General features: G+C 39.6%; 2 protein-coding genes and 1 pseudogene across 3 annotated transcripts in view; 1 reads left to right on the top strand and 2 right to left on the bottom strand.

Annotated features, from left to right (window-relative positions):
- WWC2 (WW and C2 domain containing 2) overlaps positions 1-20,677 on the top strand; it is a 102,021-nt gene extending 81,344 nt beyond the window's left edge. For both annotated transcript variants that reach the window (XM_030493126.1, XM_030493127.1), the window contains 9 exons: positions 1,498-1,696; positions 3,376-3,540; positions 3,836-3,951; positions 4,918-5,110; positions 7,061-7,225; positions 9,678-9,770; positions 10,836-11,078; positions 15,931-16,058; positions 18,009-20,677. In XM_030493126.1, coding sequence (XP_030348986.1) covers positions 1,498-1,696; positions 3,376-3,540; positions 3,836-3,951; positions 4,918-5,110; positions 7,061-7,225; positions 9,678-9,770; positions 10,836-11,078; positions 15,931-16,058; positions 18,009-18,075 — 1,369 coding nt within the window. In that variant the 3' untranslated portion in view covers positions 18,076-20,677. The remainder of the gene's footprint in view (positions 1-1,497; positions 1,697-3,375; positions 3,541-3,835; positions 3,952-4,917; positions 5,111-7,060; positions 7,226-9,677; positions 9,771-10,835; positions 11,079-15,930; positions 16,059-18,008) is intronic.
- A 1,313-nt stretch (positions 20,678-21,990) lies between these two features.
- On the bottom strand, positions 21,991-22,722 carry LOC115610802 (annotated as a pseudogene).
- A 1,118-nt stretch (positions 22,723-23,840) lies between these two features.
- LOC115610962 (putative claudin-24) lies at positions 23,841-24,494 on the bottom strand. The gene has a single exon (XM_030493128.1). The coding sequence runs from the start codon at positions 24,492-24,494 to the stop codon at positions 23,841-23,843; it is 654 nt and encodes a 217-aa protein (XP_030348988.1).
- Between the last annotated feature and the right edge of the window lie 378 nt (positions 24,495-24,872).

Genomic DNA, 24,872 nt, shown 5'->3' with positions numbered 1-24,872 from the left:
CTTCAACTTTTTTGATTGAAATGAAAGTAAGCACCCTTGTAAAACAAAGCCAGTGAGCAATTTATCTTTTACTTCTCTGTTTACCCCTCTTTCTGGCCTGATGCAAATAAGCTGGCTGATAATTATTAAAAGAAAGTTCCAATGAACCACCTTTTAAACATACTTTTAATATACTTTATCTTCTATTCCCCCCTGTTTTCTAAATGTTTCCTAATTATTTAATCTATTAAAATGGCTGTTTTTAGTAGACCATGCAATTTGCTCACCTACATTTATGTGAATACAGCAGCAGCAGCATTATGGGAATTACATTACACTAACACTTAACTTTGGGATTGGTTTGTCAAAATGTTGGATACCTGCTCTCCAGACTATACATAGCAGACAACTTTGATCATAGCCTTTATCCCAAGAAGCTTGGCATAATTGGGGAATAAAGGCTATGGCCAAATTCAAAGAGCAACCCCAAATTTCTCACAGGCCTAATTTCTTTTGGTTTAATTAATGTAAAACTTAAGTTTTTAATAACAACAACAATATATACGAAGCCACTACCAGAAAATATAGTAATAGTACTATACCTCTGGGGTGAAAAGTTTTTTCCAGAATGATCTTGCTTGGCCCGCTTTCTCTTCTTGCTTTAGCTAGCTTCACTGCTTTCTGTTCTGCAGTGAATGTCAATTATTTAAAGCCAATACCAGAAATGGACTAATGCATAGGCACATAAAAGATGTACAACAATTACTATGCTCATTCATGTGTAGGAGAAGCTGTGCAATAGGTAAATAACATGTACAAATTGCATTAGGAATGTCTTCATCAAGCTGCTACTAAAGTGAGCCCTGCAAGTTAGCTAGTATTCCTTTACTCACATAACATCCATTCATATTTGTTACATAAAACAAATGCAGCCATTTAACAGTTTCAAGTTACTCCCTGTGCTTAAACTTAGCCTTGTAAGATGCATTCTTCTAAGTCTCACTTAATACATTATGAATTGATCTTAAGCAGCTGTGGCCCTAGCTATTTTCTTCCTCATTTTCCTTAGTTTACTGGTTTCTCTGGAGGTTTTAGTTTGTTTGTTTCTTTAAAAGATGAAAAGATGTCACTGCTTTTCAGTGCTGCTCACATTGTTCTGAGAATTTAAGTTTTTCTCATGTTTTTAATTAACATTAAGATCATATTTCCTCCCATATGGGACATGGTCTTCAGTGTTCACAGTACTGAACCAGAAGATAAATTAGGATAGAAGCAGAAATAGCTACCTCTCTTGCCTACTACCTTACCAGGCACAGAAATGCGTTTTTGGGAAATGTTTCTGCAAGGGACGGGAGGAGTTTCTCACTCCTCTTTTCCACCTCTTTTTCCATCAGACCTCTGATTTGTTGATGTTTCATTTTCTTGGCATTCAGTCCTTTAGTTGATGGGGTCAACTTCTACCATGCATCACCAGCCAAGTGCTAGTTTACATACAAGACCATGTTTTGTCTCTGGCAGGTATATTAGAGTGGCAGTACTTCCATCCTCAACTGATATCAGCTGCCTTTTCCGCACAAAAGTTCATCCTGCCACAGAAACCATTTTACTCAACGAAATATTCAGAGTAGCCATTTCCCAAGTAACACTGCTACAGAAGACGCTGAGAGTAGATGTTTGTGCGGTCCAAGTCAGTAGAAGTCGTCGGGAAGAATGCTTGGTATGCAGCTTTATTTCTGCCTTTTTTTCTTTGCATGCATTTGTTTATAGTGTCCCCTCTTATTTTGATGGTGAAGGCTGCTAAAATTCCACAATACTTGGAGATCAACTCTGAAGCAAAACTTGGTTGTTGCTGTAGTACTTAAAATACTACTTTTCTCTAAGATTTCCGATACAGAATCTAATCCTGGATGGAAGATTTTGGAGGTGTTTTGATGGTTCTAACACTGCAGGATACAAAGGTGAAGGGTAAAAACCACCTTAGCCCTTTAATTACAGATTGATACAGTCTTAGGTATTTGTACATAAAATAGCCCATAAATTTCACTGCAACGTTACTCTAACGCTAGATTTTAAAGTAAAAGTTGAAGAAGAGCCACAGTATGTCCAAAAAAAAGGCAAACCCTCATTATCACAACTTGTCAGAAAGAACAAACTAAAACTACGTTTTTGCTCTTTGTTGTAAATTATATGATGTCCACTTTTTTAGTCTTAAAGATCTGTACAAATAATAAAAGGGTGCGTGACATTCATAGATCAGCCTATTGGGAACTGGCACTTCTAAAGTATTGTCGTTAATTGTGGTCATCAGCTAATTAGAGATGCTTCATTTACTTTCAGATTGCTTCTGCGTGGTCTGGTACAACTCAGTTTAGTTTTTTACCATGAGCCTGACTTTGTAGCACAGCGAGATTTTTAGTTACAGCACACTGAAGAAACACTGGAATGTGATGGGGTACTTCAGCTCTGACTACTGGGAACAGCCTCTCGCTTCCAAAAATGTAGAAGTTAACTTAATTCCTGGGGAATGTGTTGGCCTTTTTCAGTGTGTAAGAGGTTTCCACTTAAGTAAGGGAAGGGCAGTAGGACAAATATGCAACAAAATGCAGGATACAAAGGTGAAGGAAAAAAATACCACCAATAACAAAAAACCATAAGGGTTAATCACAAGATCAAATTAAAGAGTTGGGAGTACCACCCACCCCAGCAGAAAGCCCTGGGCAGCAAGACGAGAGTCTTGGTAAGAGCTGTGTATGTAGCCCAGCAGCTGTGAAGATTATTTTCTCTGCCAAGGAACAGAGGATTTTAATCTCCAAGGCACAGCCCAAACACAAGTACTTCGTAAGTTTTCCCAGAGTGACAACTCAGTGGATGTCAGTGCTTGTCCAAATGAAGGGGTTTCTTAATCTCTTTTACTGTCTTTTCATCTGCTTCCTCACTGGTTAGAGCAAACAAGGTCACCTGTTATTGTTTGCTGTATTGATGAATTTTGTGGTAGAACAACTGAAAAATTGACTGAAACTTGCTGCTCCGTGAGTTGATGCTCCAGGTTTCATTGACACAGTTTTTCATTATTGAATGCTGTAGAAAGCAGACGTATGTCTTACAGTGGTACAGAGGGGTTTGTGTGTGTGCACACAAGAAGGAGATGTTCTGCACACTGAAATAAAAGATGGCAGAACAGATGATATGAAGGACGTCTCTGTGTACTTCTATTTGTTTATTTTGACTAGAAGTGGAGGGAGATAGAAAATTGTACCCTTAAAAAGGGAATGAAGATTCATGTCAAATTGGTGCAGCCTGTTTTACATGACAAGTACTGTAGAATTTATTTTCAGCTGTCTTGCAGGAAATAAAACAAATGTAAACAATTTTCTTCCATTTTCTTCTTTTGTGCAGGCTGGGACTCAGATCAGTCTGGCAGATTTATCATTTTCTGATGAGACTTGTACTCTGTGGTACAACCTGTTGCCTTGCAAGCAAATTCCTGGTAAAAAACCCAAGGAACAAAATGAAGAATCCATGTTTCTGTTAAGCAAGCAGTCATTGGACTCATTGGACTTGGTGAGCAATGTGTTGGGAAAGGGAGATGTGACATTAAAAGGGGACAGGCACATATTTGATTGCATTATCATTTTACAGACAATCTATTTTTGATTGAGATTTACTCTATATAAAAACAATCAGTTAACATGCTGCACACTGACAGTTCAATCCGCTTATTCTTGTGATCCAAGTTATGTGCTTGCTGGTGTCAGGGAGCAGCAGGGTAATGCAGCTCTTGCAAGGATTGTCAGGTTTTTTACCTATGTCATGTATCACACAATTCTGGTTTCATCTTCTCTTTCTCTGTGAGCAGGATGCTGTGTCAGCTCTGCTGGAGAGGACATCTGCTGAGCTGGAAGCAGTAGAACAAGAGCTGGCTGAAGATGATGAGGACGAGGAACAGGAGCAAAGGGGCTCTGAGGAAGACTGGTAAAGCCACTTTTCCACCCTCACTGTTCATGTCTGAATGATTCCACACATTCCTTCTATTCTTAGTCAAATGAAAGGGCTGTACTTTTGGAGGAGATCATAGACTCATAGAATGATTTGGGTTGGAAGGGACCTTTAAAGATTGTCTAGTACAACCTGCCTAGACCAGGTTGCTTAAAGTCCCATCCAGCTGGCCCTGAACACTTCCAGGGATGGGGCAGCCACAACTTTTCAGGCAGCCTGTTGCAGTTTCTAACCAACAGTCTTGTTCTGTTGTGTGGCCAATTCATTCACCACCTTTCAGCTTTACGATATCTTGGCTGCTCTGGTAACTCCTACTGCTGATGCTCCTCCATTCCATGTACATCTTCCTGTGAAGCCATCCGGGAAGTCTAAGCCACTGGAGGTGTACTAGAATGTCTTGTATCAAATATTAGTTTCATTAATGTTAATAAGCAACTAAGATTTGAAAAAAGAGCTGCTGTCTAACAGAGTCAGTGTGTGTGTGCTTCCACTGATGGTCTTGTTTTTGAAGGCCATGTGAGCTTTCCAAAGAAACAGATTTCTTGCTAAATTGCTGTGTTGAGTTCCTGTTCAATTTCTTAGCTGAAGTGTAGAAATAAACATGCTTTATTACAGGAGAAAGAGAGACTCGTGCATTTATTTTATGAATTTATTGCAACCAGAGTCCTTCAGAGACATCAACATAACAGCCATTGAATGTAGTGCAGTGTTGTCATAATGATCTTGAAGGTGAACTGTAGTAGAGCTTGCTGGGGTTTACTGGAGCATATAATGAAATGTGCCTTTAGGTGAACTTAATGGAAGCATTTGGGTGATACTTTTGTTTTCCCTTTCAGGAAAATGTGTACATTATATATGGGTGAAGGCCTGGGCCTTCTCATTTATTTCTCTGGTGGGCTTTTTCAGTTTGAGAGTAAGCCTGGACTACTTCTGTTCACACAGGTTAGAAATGCTCACAGAAGCCTCTGATGACATAGTGGATGAAGAGGACGGTGGCATTAAGCCAGCAGTAGAAGGCAACTGTACTGATGGCATGGGGTTACTCACTGATGCACCAGAAACACATGAAGACAAGGACAGAGAGAACAGTGATGAGGCCCATGAAAGCCAGCAAGCTGCTGTAATACTAACACTGGTAAGATACACATTCCTACAGTAGCTTGCTGTGTCTGGAGATACATTTCTGAGCAGTTAATGTAGAAGTCTGCTGCATCTGAGCATTTACAATTTGATGTGGCCTTTGCTGTAGCACTTGTCAGTATATACTTTGAATGAAATGGGTGTGGTCACATCTGAGCTATGAAGAGGACATTTAACAGACATGCTAGGCAGGACACCAAAGCCAATTAACTAAAAATATGTGTGGTTTTTGTTGCATAGGGAGAATATTCAAAATACACATACAGTTCAGTGGCTGCAACTTGTGCATATTTAAACTATTTCTGTACATCTGTTTCATTGTTTCCTTTTTTTTTTTCATCCTGATTCATTATCATTCTGATAAACAGGGGGAAAAGCAGAACAGGGGTCAAGATCTCTAAACCAATGGGGATGAAGGGATTCCCCGATTTCTTCCCTTTATTTTAGGGTGTGAAATACAAAAACTGGCTTAGCAGAGAAGAGGAGGAAAGACTAATGAATAGAAAACTCCAAAATGTGTTAAACTGTGTACTATTGAATAACCCACATGCTGCATATAACAAGAACATGCAACAAGAATTTTTTAACTGTTCACTTTAAATTACAGTCCACCTTTCTGAAAGTACTTTTAGTAAATTTTTAGTAAACATATCTCTAACATGGTAGCTCATACTCCAGAAATGAAATTTTTAGAACAACTTTCTGCATCTTAATGAAAACACTGCTGCATATGTTAAACCCACAGGTTCTGTAAAATACCAAAGGTAAAAAGGCAAAGAATGACATCTCGCTCCTTCAGGTTTGTGACAATACATAAGTTCAGCACCTCAATGGACTTGCTGGAATTGGTAATTAACTTCCAATTAATGTGTCAAGATGCCAAATGAGCTACAGCCATGGTACAAAGGGACTGACAGTCTGCTGGGTAGCAAGCAAATATAGATCAAAGCCCTAAATCAGCAAGGGGGAGACATCAAGGACAACATCTGAAGGTTAGGCATGCACACAAACGTATTGCTAAGCCCAGGCTGGACAGACCCAGACAGTGAGTGAAAGACATAGCAGACCTCATTGTAAAGCCAGCCACAGCACAGATCTTTGTGTGCCAGATCCTCTCAGGGTTGCACTTGTGTTATTTGGGTTATTGTATTTATCACCTGCACATTGAAAACCATGAACCTCATTAAATTACCTAAGCTGAAGAAAATGCCCCAGCGCACATCAGTGACATCCGATGTGCCAGCTGTTCCAGGGCTTGTTCTGTCCTGGCTGTCAAGAGGAATGCTGCGTGTAAGCAAGCACGGGCTGTGCCACCTGCAGGGATGTGGCCACCTGAGGCTCTCTGTGGCATGTTTTGTAGGCAGCTGGCTGTTCCGGGGGACAGCAGCTAGCAGTGTCTTTTCCCTGGGATCACAGGGCTGGCACAGTTCTGCAGATCACAGTAAAGCAGCCCCGCTGCTGGGGCTTGGGGGCATATGACAGTACGTCTGGAAGAAGCTGGGCAATGTATCTTTACCAGCTGCCCCTTTCAGTGTACAGAGGCACCATCTCTAGCATGGCAGAACCTTGCTGTTCTGCAAATGCAGAACAGAATAAATGTAAATGCACAATAATAATAATGCCTGCAAATGGCAAAGCAAAACACTAGTTGCACTGTGGTTGCATCAGACCATCTACAGGTCAGCACAGGCCTTTCTGCAAAAGCTTTGGTTTTACTGGATACAAAGAGCACCTTCCAAGACTCTCTCCACACACTGTTATGCATTTTGGGAATTTTGTGTTTCTTAGCATAGCTTCTCTGTATGTGCAAGATGCTTTTTGCTGCTGGTCTTTTTCCATCCACTGCAAGGTAAGAAGGATGCTTGTAAAATCCAAAGGCAAAAAAACTATGTGGTGGCATGTGTCTGTATATAGTAGTTCTTATAAACTAAATTCCTTTTCATAGGTTGATAAAGAGACTAACACTGAGGAATCTGTTAACGAGAACACAACAGTCCGACCCAAGGACAGAGCCAGCTGGAGCTCAAGACAGCATCCCTTTGTCAGGAACAGCATGATAGTGCGCTCACAAACCTTCTCTCCAGGCGAGCGGAACCAATACATCTGTAGGGTAAGAGGAAAAACACTTGGAATGAGGAGCTATTAACTGAAGAGTCATTTAACTTCTTGGGAATGATGCATTAATGACAGTGAGTCATGTACCAATTTTCCCTGCAAGAGGCAAAGCCTGTGCTTTCTCTAGATTCTTTCTTTCCCTAACTGACCTGATGCATAGTAGAATTGACTTTCAGCAGAGTTGCATACTCTTGCAAAACAACTTTACTAGGGCAAAAACACATTGCTTGGAGAGAAGTAACACAGATGCCTGTGCCAGCTATCTGCAAAAACTGTGTTTCCCTGTGTGTCAGCAGCTACAGCTCTCTCATAGCAAAATAATTTTTTAAAACACAGAATAGAGTTCACTGTAAACTGCCATTGCATTACCATATTTTAATAGTGTAACCATTTAAGGGTAACGGTGTGGAAAGAGCTCAGTCATCAATTTAAATCTCACTTTGTTTCTCAACTGGTTTTAAAGCTGGGCAGCCCAAATCCTGCTCTAATAACATCTTTGGAAGATGTGTGAGCGCTGCCTATGGGCTGAGTTTTAAATGTGGCTTCGGCAGCAAAGTTCTCTAATCTCTGGATCTGTGGCAGCATGGAGAAAGATTAAATTGTCAGCCTTGTTGCTGCTAAACTAACTGTGAAAATCATGTGTTTAAAGATTTAAGCACAGATTCCCAGCTCTATAGATTTTAATTACAGACACCCTAGAAAAGGCAGTTTAATTTGATCTATAGTTTCTACAGGTTACTCACACAAGTATGACTTTTTAAGAAAATACTCGCACTTTAATTCTTTTCCAGCTCACTTAGAGGTGGTTGCCTTAATCATTTGGGAACATTAAAGTTGATTGCTTCTCTGTGATTCATATTGGCCTAAAAAAAATAGCAAAATTTATGGTCAGTATTTTCACACTTACGTAACTATTCCATATACCCTCCAGAATGAAGCACTGCAGATTGTTTAGTAACAGTCTTTACTTAATTTGGGTAGGTAACTGGCTGAATTCAGAACATAGCCTTCATCTTCATCTCCATATACTGGAAATTGGTTGTATTGGCAAAAAATGATAGCCTTAGCTTGCTGCGTATGGAGGTCTTTTATAGGAAGTAACACTAGTTGCTCTGATAGTATAAGCTCCAGACATTTTTGCATTTGGAAGAGTACTGAGGTTTTGTAGCTTTGAACATTGCTGCCAGAAGCCAGAGTCTGGAAGAACATACCTGAAATAAACCATTCTCTTCTTATTGTGTATGATATTGCCTGGAAGCAAAGCACTCTAGGGGAAACACATATTTACACAGCTGAATCTTCTGCAGTTTCAGAAATACCTGTAGTCCACTGTCAGGGTTCAAGGGTGGCACTGTAGCTGCGTGGGTTTTCCCAGTCCTAGTCCCCAGCTTGCTCCACAAGCATATCCAGCCTTGCTTGCTTGGTGGTGCTGTTCTAGAGGAAAGCACCTCTTGGATACGCTCTGGCTAACTGCCAGCTGCTCTCTTCAGAAGAGGTGGCCTAGCTATAAGAAAGTGCCTCCTCTCATACGATGTTACAAAAACCACAAAGATTCTCGAGCCTCAACGGACAGACCCGAAGTCTGTTGGTGCCTTTGAAAATCGCCCTTTAGAAGTACTTAAAGGAGTATCAGTGATGACAGCACCTGTACTTATCCAGGGCTGAGCTCCCAGTAGTGGCTCCATGGTGGGAAGGCAAGATTTGTCTTTTGAGAGGTGTATTCATATTGCAAGAGGTTGTATTTCTCACCCTCAATTTCCAGTCAGCATGTTTAGGGCTCTGGCTTTGGTTATTGAAGTGTTACCAGAATGATTCTTTTTGTCCATCCTGTGCTGAAGAGGTGAAATAAATACCTTGCAGATAGATGCTTCTGTTTTCTCTGAAGGTTACCACTATGTGTGCTGACGCATCTAACAATCAGTCTGCATCGATGTATGTGGAACTAATGCTATAATGAAGAAGAAACTACTGCTGAGCTGTGGTGCATATTTTTGAGAAGCAGGAAGTACTTCTGAAGGAAGCTGTAGGCACCCCTAAACTTGTTACAAATAATAATAATAATACAAAAATACAGTTGTTTGGACAGATGCATGTCTACAGTAATTTACCTTCACTGTGGTAGATTTGTTAAAAGCCTACCCCTGGTAAATGAAATCCGTAGTGTATAATCTGCAGCCAGACAGTGATTTGGCAGTACTTAATAACCATAATTGTCTTCCTTGCATTCCTAAAGAGTCTGCTTACTCTTCATTCAGTAAGATCGATGGTTGTCTTGCTTTAGGAATAGAATTTTAAAGTAGATGCTTATTCTAGTTGAAAAAATTTTTACTTTATACTAATAATGACCTACATGTATATCAGCGCTGAGGTTTTCGGATGGGTTATATCGATACAGCTGTATATGTATGTGAATGTGCTTTATATCTCTGTTATGTACATTTTAACAGCTGAATCGAAGTGACAGTGACAGCTCAACACTAGCCAAAAAGTCTCTCTTTGTGAGAAATGCCACAGAACGGCGGAGCCTAAGAGTTAAACGGGTATGTGCTACGTTACCTGGACATGGTTTAAAACAAAGTATGGGGAGAGAAGGAATAACACATGGCTTGAAATAAAGCATGTTGTTTATTTCAGCAAAAGCCATGCAAGTACTACATGTAGTCCTGTAGTTCCTGGTTGAAATCTCACCACAGTGGTCTCAGTGCTATGTCCTCCCCCATGAACCAAGCTGATGTTGTTCTAGTTGTGACTGAAGCCAGCAGCCAGACACTGGTGCTCAGCATCATGGCGTTTACTGGTGAACTTTAGCTTGTTGCTGTCAAAGGGATGTGGGTTAAGGAACCCAACTAGTGCAAAGTGACCCAAGGTGACTTATGCTACACAAAAGTCAACACCAGCAAAATATACCTTGAGCAAATTTTGGTCAAAATTTCAAGGATTCAGGTGTCCTTTTAAAGGGGATTTACTCTTCTCCAAGACTGAGTAGCAAAATGATTGAAGGACAAGAGAGTAAGGTTATATTTCTCTTGCATGGAGTTCATTCTTGCGTAAGTTGAGAGCTCTATTTTAATCTTGCTTGTAACTTTAAAAACACTTCAGAGAAGAGTTTTTACCAGGTAGCAGGATTACATTTGGCATAAAGAAAGAAATACTGAATAGTTTGGGATAGCTTCTTATGCGAAAAGTCACTGTCGAAGGACAGTAAATAATGTGAAATATGCTAAAGTAATGCATTTTTACAAAGTTTGTAACAGTATGTGTTTGCTTAGGCCCTGAAAAAGCAAATGCTTATGAAAATAAATACAGAAGTTGAAATCTATGGGGAAGTCTGCATAGTGTTGTCCTGGGGAGCAGAATAGGTTTTTTTGTTTTAACTTGTAAATATATCATTGTACATCTGATCAGAGAAACTTTTGCATTTATTTTTAGCTAGTGCCTGAAGAAAAATTGCAGAATAGATGAACTTTTGGACTTGGATCTCATCACAGCAGCTTTCTGCTAAAGAAAAGCAAAAATATTTGAGCTTTTCTGACTGTATCATGTCAAAGCCTACACCAGCCTCTCTAGATACTAACTTTTATTGTTCTGTCTCCCAACTGATTCAGCCTGTTTGCCAACCAATCATGCGAAGAGCTACACAAGAGTGCCCCGTACGCACTTCCCTTGACTTGGAGCTGGACCTCCAGGCATCACGCACGAGACAGAATCGACTGAATGATGAGCTTCAGGCCTTGCGGGATCTTAAACAAAAGCTTGAAGAAATGAAAGGCAGAGGAGAGACAGACCTTCCCCTGTGTGTGCTAGAGGATGAACGATTCCAGAAACTCTTGAAGCAGGCTGAAAAACAGGTATGAGCAGCATACAGATATTGTGTGAGTAAATGCACATAGGCCCCTACCTTTTCTATTAATTTGTTAAAGAATTCGGTTGCTCATGTTAAAGATATTCTTACAGAAGCTCACAATTGACTAAATACACTTCTGAATTGCATAGTGTAAACAGTATTTCTTTATTGGTCAACACTACAATATTTAAACCTAGAATTTGACGTAGTATTTTTTTAGTAGTCTCTAAATACTTTGGTAATGCAGAGTAGAAACCCTATTATTTGGAGTAATAGCAGTGGTGTAGTAAAACAGCATTTACTTAAAAGTTAATTTAAAATTCTCCTGTGCCAGCCGTACTTCTACAAACACGCACATAGGTTTTATCCTTGAGAATCAGGTGATTTTCAGCCTGCACAGACTTGAGAGAGGCAGTGAGTATTACTTGTAGTGGTAGGGGTATGTGGGAAAGGTAGTACTTCCACTGTGGCTTATTTCCTTATGCAGGACATACTTGTTCTAGTTTTGGCAAAGGAAAGCCAAATTCTATTCTCTATGTGATGGTCTCTAAAACAATACAAGTATATATGCACTGTCTCTAAACTCTGTAAGGTAGTGGGATGCCAGGATAAACAAGACAATAAACAAGACAGAACAAGGGAGAGGCAACAGTGACAAGTTGGAACATGGAAAATTACAAGATACATTAAAAGGTGGGGATGTTGTTTGTTGGTTTAAAATTGTGAAGGTGATCATACACTGGAATATGGGCCTAGTGAGGTTGTTAAGAGAGGAAAAAGAAGTTGGACAAAGCAAACCATTGTTTTATGATGTAAATGTGTTATGCCTGGAACTTCAACATTGTTCACTTCTGGTTCCCCTTCTCAAACTGGATAATAAGGCTACAGGGGGTCGACAAGGATGGTCAGAGGAGGAAACACCGTCCGTGTCAGGAGTGGCTAAGTAACTACAACCGAAGTCTATAAAATCATGGGTGAGGTGGAGGAGAGCACTTAGTCATTGCCCTTTATAATACAGGAAGTAGGGAACTGAAGAGGTTGCACGTTAAATGAACGTAACCACAGCACAATGTTTAGAAACTGTTAAAATGTTTTCCATGGAACATCGAGTGCTGTAAGTTTGCATAGGTTCAAAAGCAGTTTGATAAATTCATGGAAGAAAAATCCATCAGAGGTCATTAACCATACTGATATCACCTATTTCAAGAAGTCTGACTGTCTGATAGCTTAGGAAACAGGACTTTTTCCCAGTATGTTCTCCCAGCTCTGTGCTTATGCCCTGTTCTGTCCTCTCTGTCTTCTTGTCTCTCTTTCCTTGGCACCTGCTGTTAGCTATAGCTAGTGGAGTTCTAAAATGGCTGTAAAGTACTAGCAGTTTAGGTTGAGCATTGACAAGTGTTCTGAGAAAAACCCATGGGTAAAATGGAATAAGACAGTGCAATGTTTAAACATCACACAACGTTACTCTGGTTTTTACTATGTGAATTCATTATATTAATTCAATCTTGCTAGTTGTAACCCATAAAAATAGTAGTAGCTTTATATAAAAGGATAGCTAAATTTTAGAAATTCATAGTTTATATCTAATGCTGGGTGCAGGATAGACATGATAATTTCTAATTGCTTATTTAAAACTGTTCCCACTCTAAAACTATTCCCACTAGAACAGAGTATGCCTCTGCAACATTTACTATTATTATAAATCCTTTGGATTTGTGCCTTCTTATTTCAGCTAGCTCTTTCAAGGCAGCAGAGAGGTTTGTCATATTTTATATCTCTGGTGTCAGTGATCAGCACCATGACACACACTGCGATGAGGAATAAGGGTAATAATGTACGTTCCTAAAATATATGCAGGCTGCAGCATAGCATTCAAGTCCTTCATTCCAAGCTGGACGTCAGAACAACGATCACAGCCACTCCACTGCTTTGAAGAGCACTTGCGAAGTTTCTGGAAATATTTCTACCATTAAAATCATTGCAGCTTTCCCCTGTGGAGCAAAACAACCCTGAGAATACTGTACTCTGCTGTCAGTTTCCTCTTGGGTTAGTGAAACACAGCAGCCTAGAGAACATTGTCATAGATTATTTCTTAGATCCTGCAGGCATTATAATGGCGCAGACTAATGCAGCAGCTGGAAGTGCCAGAGAAATTGAGCCTCAAGTGAAAAATGAAACCATAGATGTAGGGGATGTTGAGAATCAGTGGCTGTCTGCTAGCACACACTTACTCTGCTTGAAGCCAAATACACAGACTCCGTACCTTCCCTCCCCTTCCTACCACACCTTCCTAAGTACAAGTATGTAAAGCTCACCAGTACCTGCAGATCAGAAAACAGTAGGTAATTCTATGCATCAGAAACATACTCTCTTGTTCAGATTGCATTTTTTGTGAGAAATCACCCAGTATTTCAAAGTTTGAGCCTTAAATCCTCATACAGGTGAGTTTTCAGACACCTAGTGTCCTGTGAAGAACTTCCTCTTCCTGTATGCCCAAAAAAAGATTCCTGTAACTATCTGTGAATGTCTTTATTTCCTTTCAGTACATCTTCTACATAGAGGTAATTTGCGAGTAAGTCATTAATACCACAGATATGTCCCTGTTCCAGTGTTTTGATGTTCAGCACAGTTAGCAGTTTTTCTTTAGATTCACTTTCTTTCTTCTATACAAAAACCACTGAAGAACAAGACAGGAATTAGCATTTCACCTTTAATTTCGAAAGTGGTTCTTCATTGTTATCTCACTCTTAGGAATCTCTGCTTCTGCGCTTAGCTTATCTGGCAGTTATTTTTGGCACTTACTAAATGTATGGCCAATGTATCAGTGTGCTTTTCTGTATTTTATATAGATGGAGGATTCACTGTCTTTATAAATCACCCAAGAAAGACAGTGTAAATATAAAATTGGTCATTTACATACCTTCACATATGCATACGCTTGGAGACATTGGGCTGAAATCAAAGTTTCTCTGAGAGCATCTTGAAAAAACAAAAGGATTAAAAAAACCCCATGGTTACAAAGTATGAAAACAAAAGAAGCCATCTGTGCTGTTAACCTGAAATGCAGTAGTCACAAGATTCTCATGTATCGTTAGGCAAAAAATAAAAGATTTTGAAATATTGTATGTTTAGTGCTTTGATGATAAATATTAACTAGGGGAGCTGATAAAACATATGGCCACTGACATATGTAAAATTAATGAAGACAGTAACAGTTGTCATTGCAAATTTATGTTCACTAACAAGGAAAACTATTTATAGGTTAATTTCATTTTAAAATCATACGTATTTTGAAGTCAGGGGCTGAAGAAGTTAAGAGCAGTACAAACTGACTGGATTTTGAGTGAGTTTTTGAAAGGGTGGTGCTCTTTCATGTAAAACACTTTCATATAGAACACTGGAGTACGTTTCAACAGACAGAGGGTACCACTGTCCTGCTGTGAATGGATTTCTATAGCTGCCCAGTATGGAACTGATAGTATAGACTGACTTTTTTGAATCAGTTGGTTTTGTTGTTTGGGAGTCTACTGGGTTGAATTCAGAACTGGAGACATGAACTCCTAAGTTACAAACCAACTTTGAAGATCACTGGTTTTGGCTTGGGTGTGTGCTTTAATTTGAGGTAACAGAACAGCATTTTCAGGTCTGAGTGCCTGAAGTCAAGCATCAAAAATTAACCTCTAAAGAACTTTTAAAATTGTTTAAGAACGTGAACCACTTCTATTAAATTCTGATGGCTGGCAAAATTCAAAATACAGTACTTGAGTGCAGGGACTGCCAGACAAATGTCTAGAAATGAAGCTAAGTGCACACACAAGGTGGCATTGCCCATGCCATGCGCCCTACGCGTGACGAGTTCTGTGTTCTGTGCAGATGTTCTGGGGCTCATCTGCATATGAACAGTGACCATTTGTCTAAGAAATACAGGTGACTGTCCACTTGAAAAGAGCTGCTGTTCAAATTACTGGGCACTCAGAAACACTTGATAAAGTCTTTTAACGAACAAAACACAGCTCTTAATAGCAGTCTGCTGTCAAAGCGGTAGATGGTACAGCTGCAGTTGTCCTGTTGATGCAGCAGTGCTTGGTGAAGATGTATAATAGCTCCAGCCATACTGTAATTTACTGGCAGGTATGTACCTGCTCAACAATGCTCACATGAAGATTGATCCTTTACCTCTTGCCATCAGTGGTGTTCTGTTCACTTGCCTTAGTGGCTTTTACACTGCTCCAGTGCAAATGAAAGCAGTGTCCCGTATAAAACAGGTGTTGTGTCATGAATAGAAGCACAAAAGTTTGAGTATTAACTTCACTACCGATGTGAACAAAACTTGAAAGTGCATTTTGAGAGCACATCTTCTCTGGTTTTTGTCTGTAGTCTTAGAGTAGGTATAGGCAGCTTTCCTAAGAGCTTTCATTAGGAAATAGAAGTGTACTGCATGGGAAGAGAATCACTGTCTCCCAGTTCTAAAGATATTTGGATAGACAACATCTGCTCATACAAATTTAGGTATTGTCTAACTGTGGCCCTAAGACAAATCTCATCAAAATTTATAATACCCTAGTAGCCACCTGACATGACATGGGATTTGCTCTATTTATTTATTTATTTTTAGGAAAAGCTGTGTTATCTTATTTTGTGGCCATGGCTTAGGCTTGTGATGTCAGTCTGTCTTGCCGACCCTTTGTATAGAGATGTTCATAGAATCATTTAGGTTGGAAAAGACCTTTAAGATTGAATCAAATCATAAACCTAACCCTGCCAAGTGTTTTGCTTGATGAAGAATAATTTGTCATTTCCTTGAAATGAGTAGTCGTTCATTATTAGCAAAATAAAATTATTTTTCCTGTTTACAGGCTGAACAGTCAAAAGAAGAACAGAAACAAGGTTTAAGTGCTGAGAAACTGATGAGGAAAGCCTCTAAGGATGTATGCCGGTTACGGGAGCAGAGCCAGAAAGTGCCGCTGCAGGTGCAGTCATTCAGGTAGCGCCTGTTCTGCGTTTCACGCTCTTTTTCAATGTAGTGAAGTAACATGAACTATTTCTAAGCATAAAGAGCCATGCCCTGTAATGTTGGTCAAAAATCCACACACCTTTGAATTGCAGGAATCATCGTACATTTCTAACATAGCTCAAAGTTGGAGTTTCAGAGGATCAGGCCTCGGTAACTTGCTCATGTGGCAGCAGTGGCGCTATTTAGCTGAGCTGTGGTGGTGAGGAAACAGAGTGAAAAGCTTCAGCCCTCTACGTGGCATCTGCTGTGGGCAAGCACATGTGCGACCATTGCCACAGTTCACCTCATCCACAGCAGATTGGCAGCAGGCTCAAAGTCATGGATCTTTCCAGGTGATGGCAGGTGCCTGAAGCAAATCACCCCACAGGAGAAGCAGAACAGTATACATTTTAGGATTAACCACTACTTGTGTGTTGCTCGAGACTTAGTATTCAAGAAAGATCTTGAGTCCCTCCTCCTTTGTGTTTCCCTCCTCCTTTTGGTTGTTGGAACAGCAACCAGTTACATGAAGCAATATCAAGTGTTCTTGCTTAGCATAAGCCGCAATGAACACTATCTCAAACCTTAATTCTAACTCATCTAACTTCCCAAAGGGCTGGCCACTAAGTGGCAGGCTACCAGCCCAGAGGCCACGCTTCTGTATAAAAATAAATATAAAAATTTGGAAAAGCCAATGCTTACTCTTCCACACAGGAACACTAATTTACTCTATTTGTCACAAACACACATTCTCAAAGTTTGACTTCTAGATCCTGTATAGGAAATTTAAGTCAGCTGCTAATAAGTGCGAGGATGTTGGTTTTTTTTCCTTTTTAACCCAGTCTGTCGTGAGCAGCTTGAGCAGATTTGAAGCAAGAAAAGAAAGGGGTTTCTCAGCAAAGCAGTTTTACAACTGAGCTATTTATCCTCAGTATGAAATTTGGAACATCTTCAAACAGTTTTCACTTTCAGTGCAAGTGTTGACAAAGAATTTTGGTCAGTGCTGGTCATTTAACAGTCATTACAAACAGATTGCTGCCCAAATTTACAGGAACATGTAATAGAGCTCAAGACATCATTCCCCCGCAAGAAGGGTATCACAAGATGCCATTCTCCTTCATCTTCTGATAACCACACAACTAGCTGAGGAGTCCAGTTTACACAGTTGATTCTTCTCTGAGTTCCTGGTTTTGATGAGAACTCAAGCATCACCAGTGGAAAGCATGGTTTAGTCCACTGGACAAGCAGCTACCTCCAAAGGCTAAATAGTACAGGCCCTCCTAGTTGGATTTGTTACAGTGCTGTGGCCTCGCAGACTAATCATGCAGAGGCATTTTTGAAGCTCTCAAAAAGAATGACTCTTCTGAGCTTTAACTTTTAAGCCCCAAATACTTATGATCTGTTTTGTAGGCTGCTGGCAGACAGACTTGTGTAAACCTGTTATGCCTCAGTAATCTCTCAGTTCATAGGAGACAGAAATGGTTACAGCACAGGGGAAGCAACTAGAGAAGGGGTTGACAATTCTGCTTCTCTGAGTATTGCCCAGACCCAATTATTTTATTATCCCCCCCCCCCCCTTTTCCCAAGTCAAGATAAAATGTTGTTTTTTGCCTTTTTGTCCACCCACTGCAATACCATCATAGGAAATTCAGTGACTAGATCAGTATTTCAGCCTGATCACTGCACTTATTAATGAAATATTGATATTTTTTTCCTTTTTCAAAATTGGAGCTGCTTTTTACATAAATCTGCCTAAGAAGGGAATTATGTCAGAATGCCACATTTATTGTAAATAAATTCACTGTGTATTTTCCTCATTGTATATTTTCCAAACCTATATTTTAAAGAACTACGCTGTAGCATGAGCAACTCTACAGCAGATGACATTGGAGTCATGCCATAAATAGTAAAATAATAACTTGTTTTCCTTTCTAATTTCAGGGAGAAGATAGCATACTTCACAAGAGCAAAGATCAGTATACCAGCCCTTCCAGCTGATGATGTATAATTACGCATTTTCATTGAAGTGTTTTTCCACTTGCTCATCTCTTTTCAGATGAACTTAGTAGTTCCAGTGACCTGCTTTGAAACATCTTCTATTTTACATTCACTATTGATATGTTTATTTGTAAAATATAGTGAATTGAATTGTTGTATGCTTAAAAAAATGGCAAACCTCCCCCGAACAACTGGAAAACCAAAGTAGATTAATTGTGGTATACTGATGCTGATTTTGTACAGTTTGTATGTATTGCATGTGTTTTTATTTTGTAAAGATGGAACAAAGGAACAAAGGCACAAAGGCAGTACTAAGCATGTATCCTGTTGAACTGCACTGTGTTGAGAAATATTACGTTCAACAGAAGATTGTTTATCTTTTCACTATTTTCATGTGAGCAGACTGTGAAGATGGCTGATTTGCCATGCAATATTTTTGTACAAGAGTGTGACTTTTATAGTTTAAAGTTAACCACAAGCGTAAGCTCCTTTCCAAAACATCAAGGCTGCCTCACAACAGCTGCTAATTAGATTCATCACTCACACTGGAATTTTGTTTCTGAAAACAGGTTTTTTTTAATGTTTTGTAGGAAGAGACAAAGTTCAGAGTTTAGTTTTGTGAATGTACAGTACGTTAACCTGCACTAAAAGGTTTCTTGCATCTGCAGGAGAGTGAGAAAGGCAAGGCAGACAAGTAACCCTAAAAACTTATTATGAGACTACCAAAAGGGGCAGCTGCTTTCTGAACTGGAAGCTAAATCAAGTTCACTATACCAACATTGAAATTAGAATAGTCATATTCACTGCACACTTAAAAATGAGAGTTCCTCTATCGTAATCTTTTGTCCTAGAGGCCTTCTTATTGCCAACTAGGAATACATCAAAGTGTTTGTTAGGTTTACAAATATGAAGATGTTTCATTAAAGTATTTGTACCAGGAGAAAAACCTGTCACATACTAACTCAGACATCAGAAGTCTTGTTGGTAAGGTAAACCCTTCCTGAGAAGGAAAAGATCCTGACTAGAAGTCATCACGTATTTTGGTACAATAAATAACATTTTATAGATACACATTGGCCCTGCATGCAGTTGAGGGTGCGCAGGTTTTATAAACAGATGTTGCAAGTTTGTGTTACATGAAGCAGCCTGCTAGGAAGAAGCACAGAACATTAGATGTAGGCATTCAAGCAGCCCTGTCTTGGTAAAGCAGTTGGGGTCTTATTTTCTGTGGGTACTGTGTGAGCAGGTGGACATTGCAGAAAAAAGAATTAGTTCATTTTCTACTTAATCTGTTGCACTGGGATGTGTTGAATTCACTGGCTAAAGTTTTCTTCCCCAAGTAACAAGCCACATACTTCATGGACTTCATCTTTCAAAAAGGCTGTAATTACGTGGTGAGAAAATGGAAGCAAATATAACCACAATACAGTAGCAGCTGTCTTAAATTCAAAGTGACAATTCTGTGACAAGAGGTCTGTGCAACACCCAAGGGTTTTCTTATGCACAAATACACCAGTTCACTTAAATGTACAGCCAGACATGCTATTTTGGGCAAGATGACTGATGGAACGTCCTTTATGAGTGCCCCATTTGGTTTTTGTTTCTTGGGTTTGAGATAACATTAATGTTTGAAAGGTCAATTTAAAAAAAAAAAAAAAAATCTGGAATTATTTAATATAGAGGTGAAATGAAGGTTGACAGTTTCAACTTCTCCATTTGATTATATGAGTTGTTTGTAGAATGATGTTTAGATGTGTACTTTATGATTTTTCTTTTATTTATTTACAGTCTTATTTATGTTCTGTTTAATATAGTTCAGTTCTGGCCATAAAAATATTTGACATTAAGGATATTGTAAAAATTATTTAGAGCTGTCAGAGCTGTCTCGAGCTGCCAGATGAGCTGTTTCTCCTCACGTGTTGAATAATAGTCAAAAGAAGTATTATCATCTGATTTGTAAGCATGAAGCGAGGTCAAAATTTAAGGATTGCTGGCTTTAGCTTTCAGAACTCATTTAAAAATGAGAGACTTCTACATATTCATGCTCCTTGTTTTCCAGATTGGTAAAGTTGAACATAGTTATAGGCAGCTTTTAACATTTCTGGAGTTTGGGGGTTTTTTAACTAATTCGGATTATTCACACTTGAAACACTCAATAGAATAAGCTAAAATAATCCATACAGGTAAAGCTCCATCAGTTTAAAATTACAAATATTACTCTCAAAGTGGAATTTACTCTGCACAGCAGGGTATAACGAATGTAATTAGTTCTATTTCCAGGTACCAATGTCACTACAGTTGCGTATATCAAAATCTAAGTATCACTGGTACAAGAATATTTAGCCAAATAAGCAAAGTTTAGCAGAAAATGTAATAGAACACAAATCAAATAAATAAGATTTTTTTTTTTTTTTTTTTTTTACTATTGCTATGTTTATACTGTATTAAATATCAAATGCTCAGGACTGAACTAAGTATTTAATCAGGTTATATTCTGAATGTGTTTCTGTTCTAATTTTGTCTGTAAGAGTATGCAAGTACATCACATAGATTAACTTGTCTCTGCACTTTCCATGTGTTTCAGTGATTGGAAAATACATTTTTTTAACAAAGTTATTTTCCAGACCAGTGTTTTATTTAATTCTTTTATTGCTATTCTATGTCTTTCTATGCTCTTTGCACAGATGGCTGCTACAGCTTTGTCAATGTAAAAATCATTGCAATTTATAGAAAGTTGACATCAATCAATGATGAGCCTTAGAATAAGTTAAACTGATTCATATATTTGAAGTTAGCTCTTTATATTCATTAAGTAAAAACTGCAGTAGCAATGGACAAAGTCAACTCTCCACTGGACATCTCCTCATCATTATTGGGAAATACTGGAGTTCCTTGGAGAGAGAGATTGTGCATGGATACATTCGGTCATTCTCTCTCTCTGGAGAATAGTGTATTACATGACATTATGCCTGAGAACATTTAGTTTATTGTGACTGATACAGGTCCAGGGAACTTCATTCAAGGTTGTCCTGTATCAGGTTTTTATAATGCATGTTGAACTGACACTACAAACTGTTTCAGGACTTAAAGTACTATTATTTTTGTACTAAAACATTGTTTAAAGCAGCCCCAGTGGGAGTTCTGCCATTTAAAATACAGTCAAGTCTCCATGCGTGCCTAGAGATTAAGAATTTTATGCTCACTTATCCTAAAACAAGCAAACAAAAAACCTGCAAAATCAAAATGTGCAACTGATCAAATTTTGGGGAAATGATAAGAGGATGATAAGGATGATAAGAGGGCTGGAGCACCTCCCGTATGAAGACAGGCTGAGAGAGTTGGGGCTGTTCAGCCTGGAGAAGAGAAGGCTGCGTGGAGACCTCATAGCAGCCTTCCAGTATCTGAAGGGAGTCTACAAGGATGCTGGGGAGGGACTCTTCCTTAGGGACTGTAGTGGTAGGACAAGGGGTAATGGGTTCAAACTTAAACAGGGGAAGTTTAGACTAGATATAAGGAAGAAGTTCTTTACAGTGAGGGTGGTGAAGCACTGGAATGGGTTGCCCAGGGAGGTTGTGGATGCTCCATCCCCGGCGGTGTTCAAGGCCAGGCTGGACAGAGCCTTGAGCCACGTGGTTTAGGGCAAGGTGTCCCTGCCCATGGCAGGGGGGTTGGAACTAGATGATCTTAAGGTCCTTTCCAACCCTTACGATTCTATGATTCTATGAAATGGAGTGCTGACTTAGCTCGCCATAGCTCATCAATTAATGTAATTAAAATTGAAGTTAAGTAGTGATTAAAGGAACTACTTTGGAAGAAGCAATTCTCCCCACCCCCCGCCAATCTTGTAAACAGTAAGCTGTCAGTTCAGCAGACCTTTCTTGCTGTAATGCAAGAGTAAAAGCTGAAAACCTGATATCTACCCTTTTTAAAGTCTTCCAATTTCCAGATGTTGATGGGTGTCTTGCATATCTGCCATGGCATACTGCTCTGGTAATTTATGGTCAGATGAACAGCAGATTGTGGAGAGGAGATCCCCCTAGCATTATAAAAAAATGCACCAAGCTAACCACAGAACAGTACATCCCTTATTTCCCATCTGGGCACAACCTCTGGGATGCTTTCATCCCAAAAGTCCCAGGTTATGGTATGGGCAACCCAATAAACAGACTAAAGCCAGAAGTCTGGACACCCACAGAAGCATTCCTCCAAGTAGTAACAGCTGTTTCTTTAGCTTCAGCTCTATACCCTCCATCTTTAAGCAGTCCAGACCAAGACTAGAGGTCACAAAGCTCAGTCTGTTTGATGTAGATACTAAAATCCTAGAAATCTTTAATTCCAGAGGCAAAACTAGGAAATAATTAAGATCTTTACCCTGTGTTCCTCCTACGGCTTGGATTATACAGGTTTCCCATAATCCCATCGTCCAAAGCTTCAGTACATTTAAGTCTAAGTTGTGATTTTTCCAGTCTGCTAAACAGTTACAGGTAGCAGTTAAAATCCATCCTAGTACAGACAACAGAAATCCAACTAACTGTAGCCTGTGGACCAAGTTCAATTTTAGCAGGCACAGAAGCTCTACACCACTTGCTTTTGCAGACACTGTTCTCAATTCTTTGCCATCCTGAACATAAGCAAAAGTTAATGCTTTAGAAAGCATGGAATACTCCTCCCTCTCCTGCTTTGTGTTGCGTGGTTCCAGTTGCTGTGTTTGAGGGACAGGGAGGTAGTGTGGTAAATGAGCAGCTGAAGGGCACAGCCACGGCTGGGCTTTCACTGGTTTTTTGCTGTGGTTTGGTTTTTACATAAAACATACACTCTGCTTTCCATCAACCTGCCAAAGCATTAACAGCACTTCTGCTAGATCTGGCATCTCACACGTCATTTTTAGATGACGTTTTAATACCACATTGATGCAAATGAAGCTATCTGCTGTGGAGCCAGTTAAGTATCAGTTGTTTAAAGTCAAAGGTTACACGTTCAGAATAACATGTTGCTGTAAATGAACGGAGTTTAAGGAGCTTTGACAGGATGCCTGATGCTTTAATACCTGTACCAGAAGAAGTTAACATAAGTATTTTATAAAGCAGCATTTCTCAGCCTATTTTGGGTGCATAAAGTATGCAGGTGCCAGAAACACGCAGAATAACTTGCATGGGCAGCTTAATGTGCTAGACAGGGGAAACACAACTTGCAGGGTATGAAGCACCCACACTCTTAACACCCCATGCACAAAAAGACATCTGCAAAGCTTGCTAGAGTTTCAGAAACCTACAGTTTTCTGAGCATAATGATTTCCAAGTACACAGAAAGATAATTTGATGCAATGCATGTATTTAGACTGTTTAGGATTTGAAAACTCAAGTTCGTACGGCACTGCATTAGGCAGGTGGAAAATTGCAACAAGGAGTCGAGCTTTGAGGCTCATTTAATCAGTTACATATGAAAAGGAAGCACATTTTGGTTAAAAGCCAAGCTGTAAGGGAGCATGCATATTCATTTTCAGGATTTTACAGTGCAGTTGAGAAAGCAAAAGCACCTTTTCTGTGCAGTCTATGAAAACTTCAGCATTCGGCTGTGAAACAAAGTTTTAAACAGTTCTGTGGGTGAGAAAACACACCACCTTCCAATACCAGTTAAGGAGAAAGCAGACACAAGTTTAGGAAATCAGCTAGGTAACAAAGAGTCCTTTGAATTCCTACTGGGACAAGCTTCTGGCTTGCACTGGGGTTTGAAAAAGATAGGGCAGTCTTTCTGTTCTGCGTAAAACCTTCCGTTTTAAGGCCTAGTTTCATTTTCCAAGTGTTGACACTGATCTTGCTGTTCTGCTACTGCGTAATGGACCGAAGATGGATGGACTTCAGTTGAGCAGATCGTGCAATTAAGTAGGGATCCTCCTAAGATAAGACAAAACCCAGCAAGCCAGCCAACAAATAACGCTTCCCCAAAATCCCACCTGGGAACAATATCTGGTATATTCTCATCCCAAAATTCCTGGACTGTGGAATGGGCAACCCAAGAAACTGGGACAATAGCTGTAATCCCCGATATCCAGAAGAGCATTCCTCCAAACAGCAACAGCCGTTTCTTTTGTCCCTGTTGTCTTTCACCAATTTTCAAACAGTCCAACCCAAATCCTGAGAGCAAGAGGCCAAAAAGCCCTGATCCATTGGAAAAAACCATCAAAATCCTAGAAATCCTGAGCTCTGGAGGCAAAGCTAGGAAAGAATCGAAGTCCTTGCACTGCATTCCCCCTTCTTCCTGGACAACACAAGCTTGCCAGAGTCCCATGGTCCAGATCTCCAGTTCATTCAGTTCCAAGTTAAGATTTTTCCACTGGGGTAAATAGGTGGTGAGACAGGATAGGACCCATCCCAACAGAGAGACCAGTATGCCACTTAATTGCATCATTGGTTGATAAAGCAAGGCCATTATGAGAGCAGAGTCCTAAAAGCTTGAGGAGGAAGGTCTCCCCAGCAGTTCTGTAACAACCGCTACCTTGCGTGATGGTGGAAGCTATGATTATTTTAGTTCTCTGCTGCCCAAATATAAGCTCTTGCTATTAACCCTTTGTGAGCTCTGAAACACTTTTTTGTTCTTCCCGAATATAAAGTTTCACATAAAGGAGGAAGGACTTCACTAAACCATGAGTTAGGCTTTCCGATAAGGATTTGATCTGGTACCTTCCAATTTGCTTGGTAAAATTATATCCCAATGCCTGATGATTACAAGCCTGAGGATGAACAAAGAGGGCTCTATGACCCCTCACCCTAAAACACAACAGAAATCTTTGTGCTTCAATACGGATTA

This window comes from Strigops habroptila, chromosome 7 (genome assembly GCF_004027225.2).
Source record: "Strigops habroptila isolate Jane chromosome 7, bStrHab1.2.pri, whole genome shotgun sequence".
NCBI lineage: Eukaryota > Metazoa > Chordata > Aves > Psittaciformes > Psittacidae > Strigops > Strigops habroptila.
Note: the sequence above shows the minus strand (reverse complement) of the source record. Positions and strands in the feature narration are given on the sequence as shown.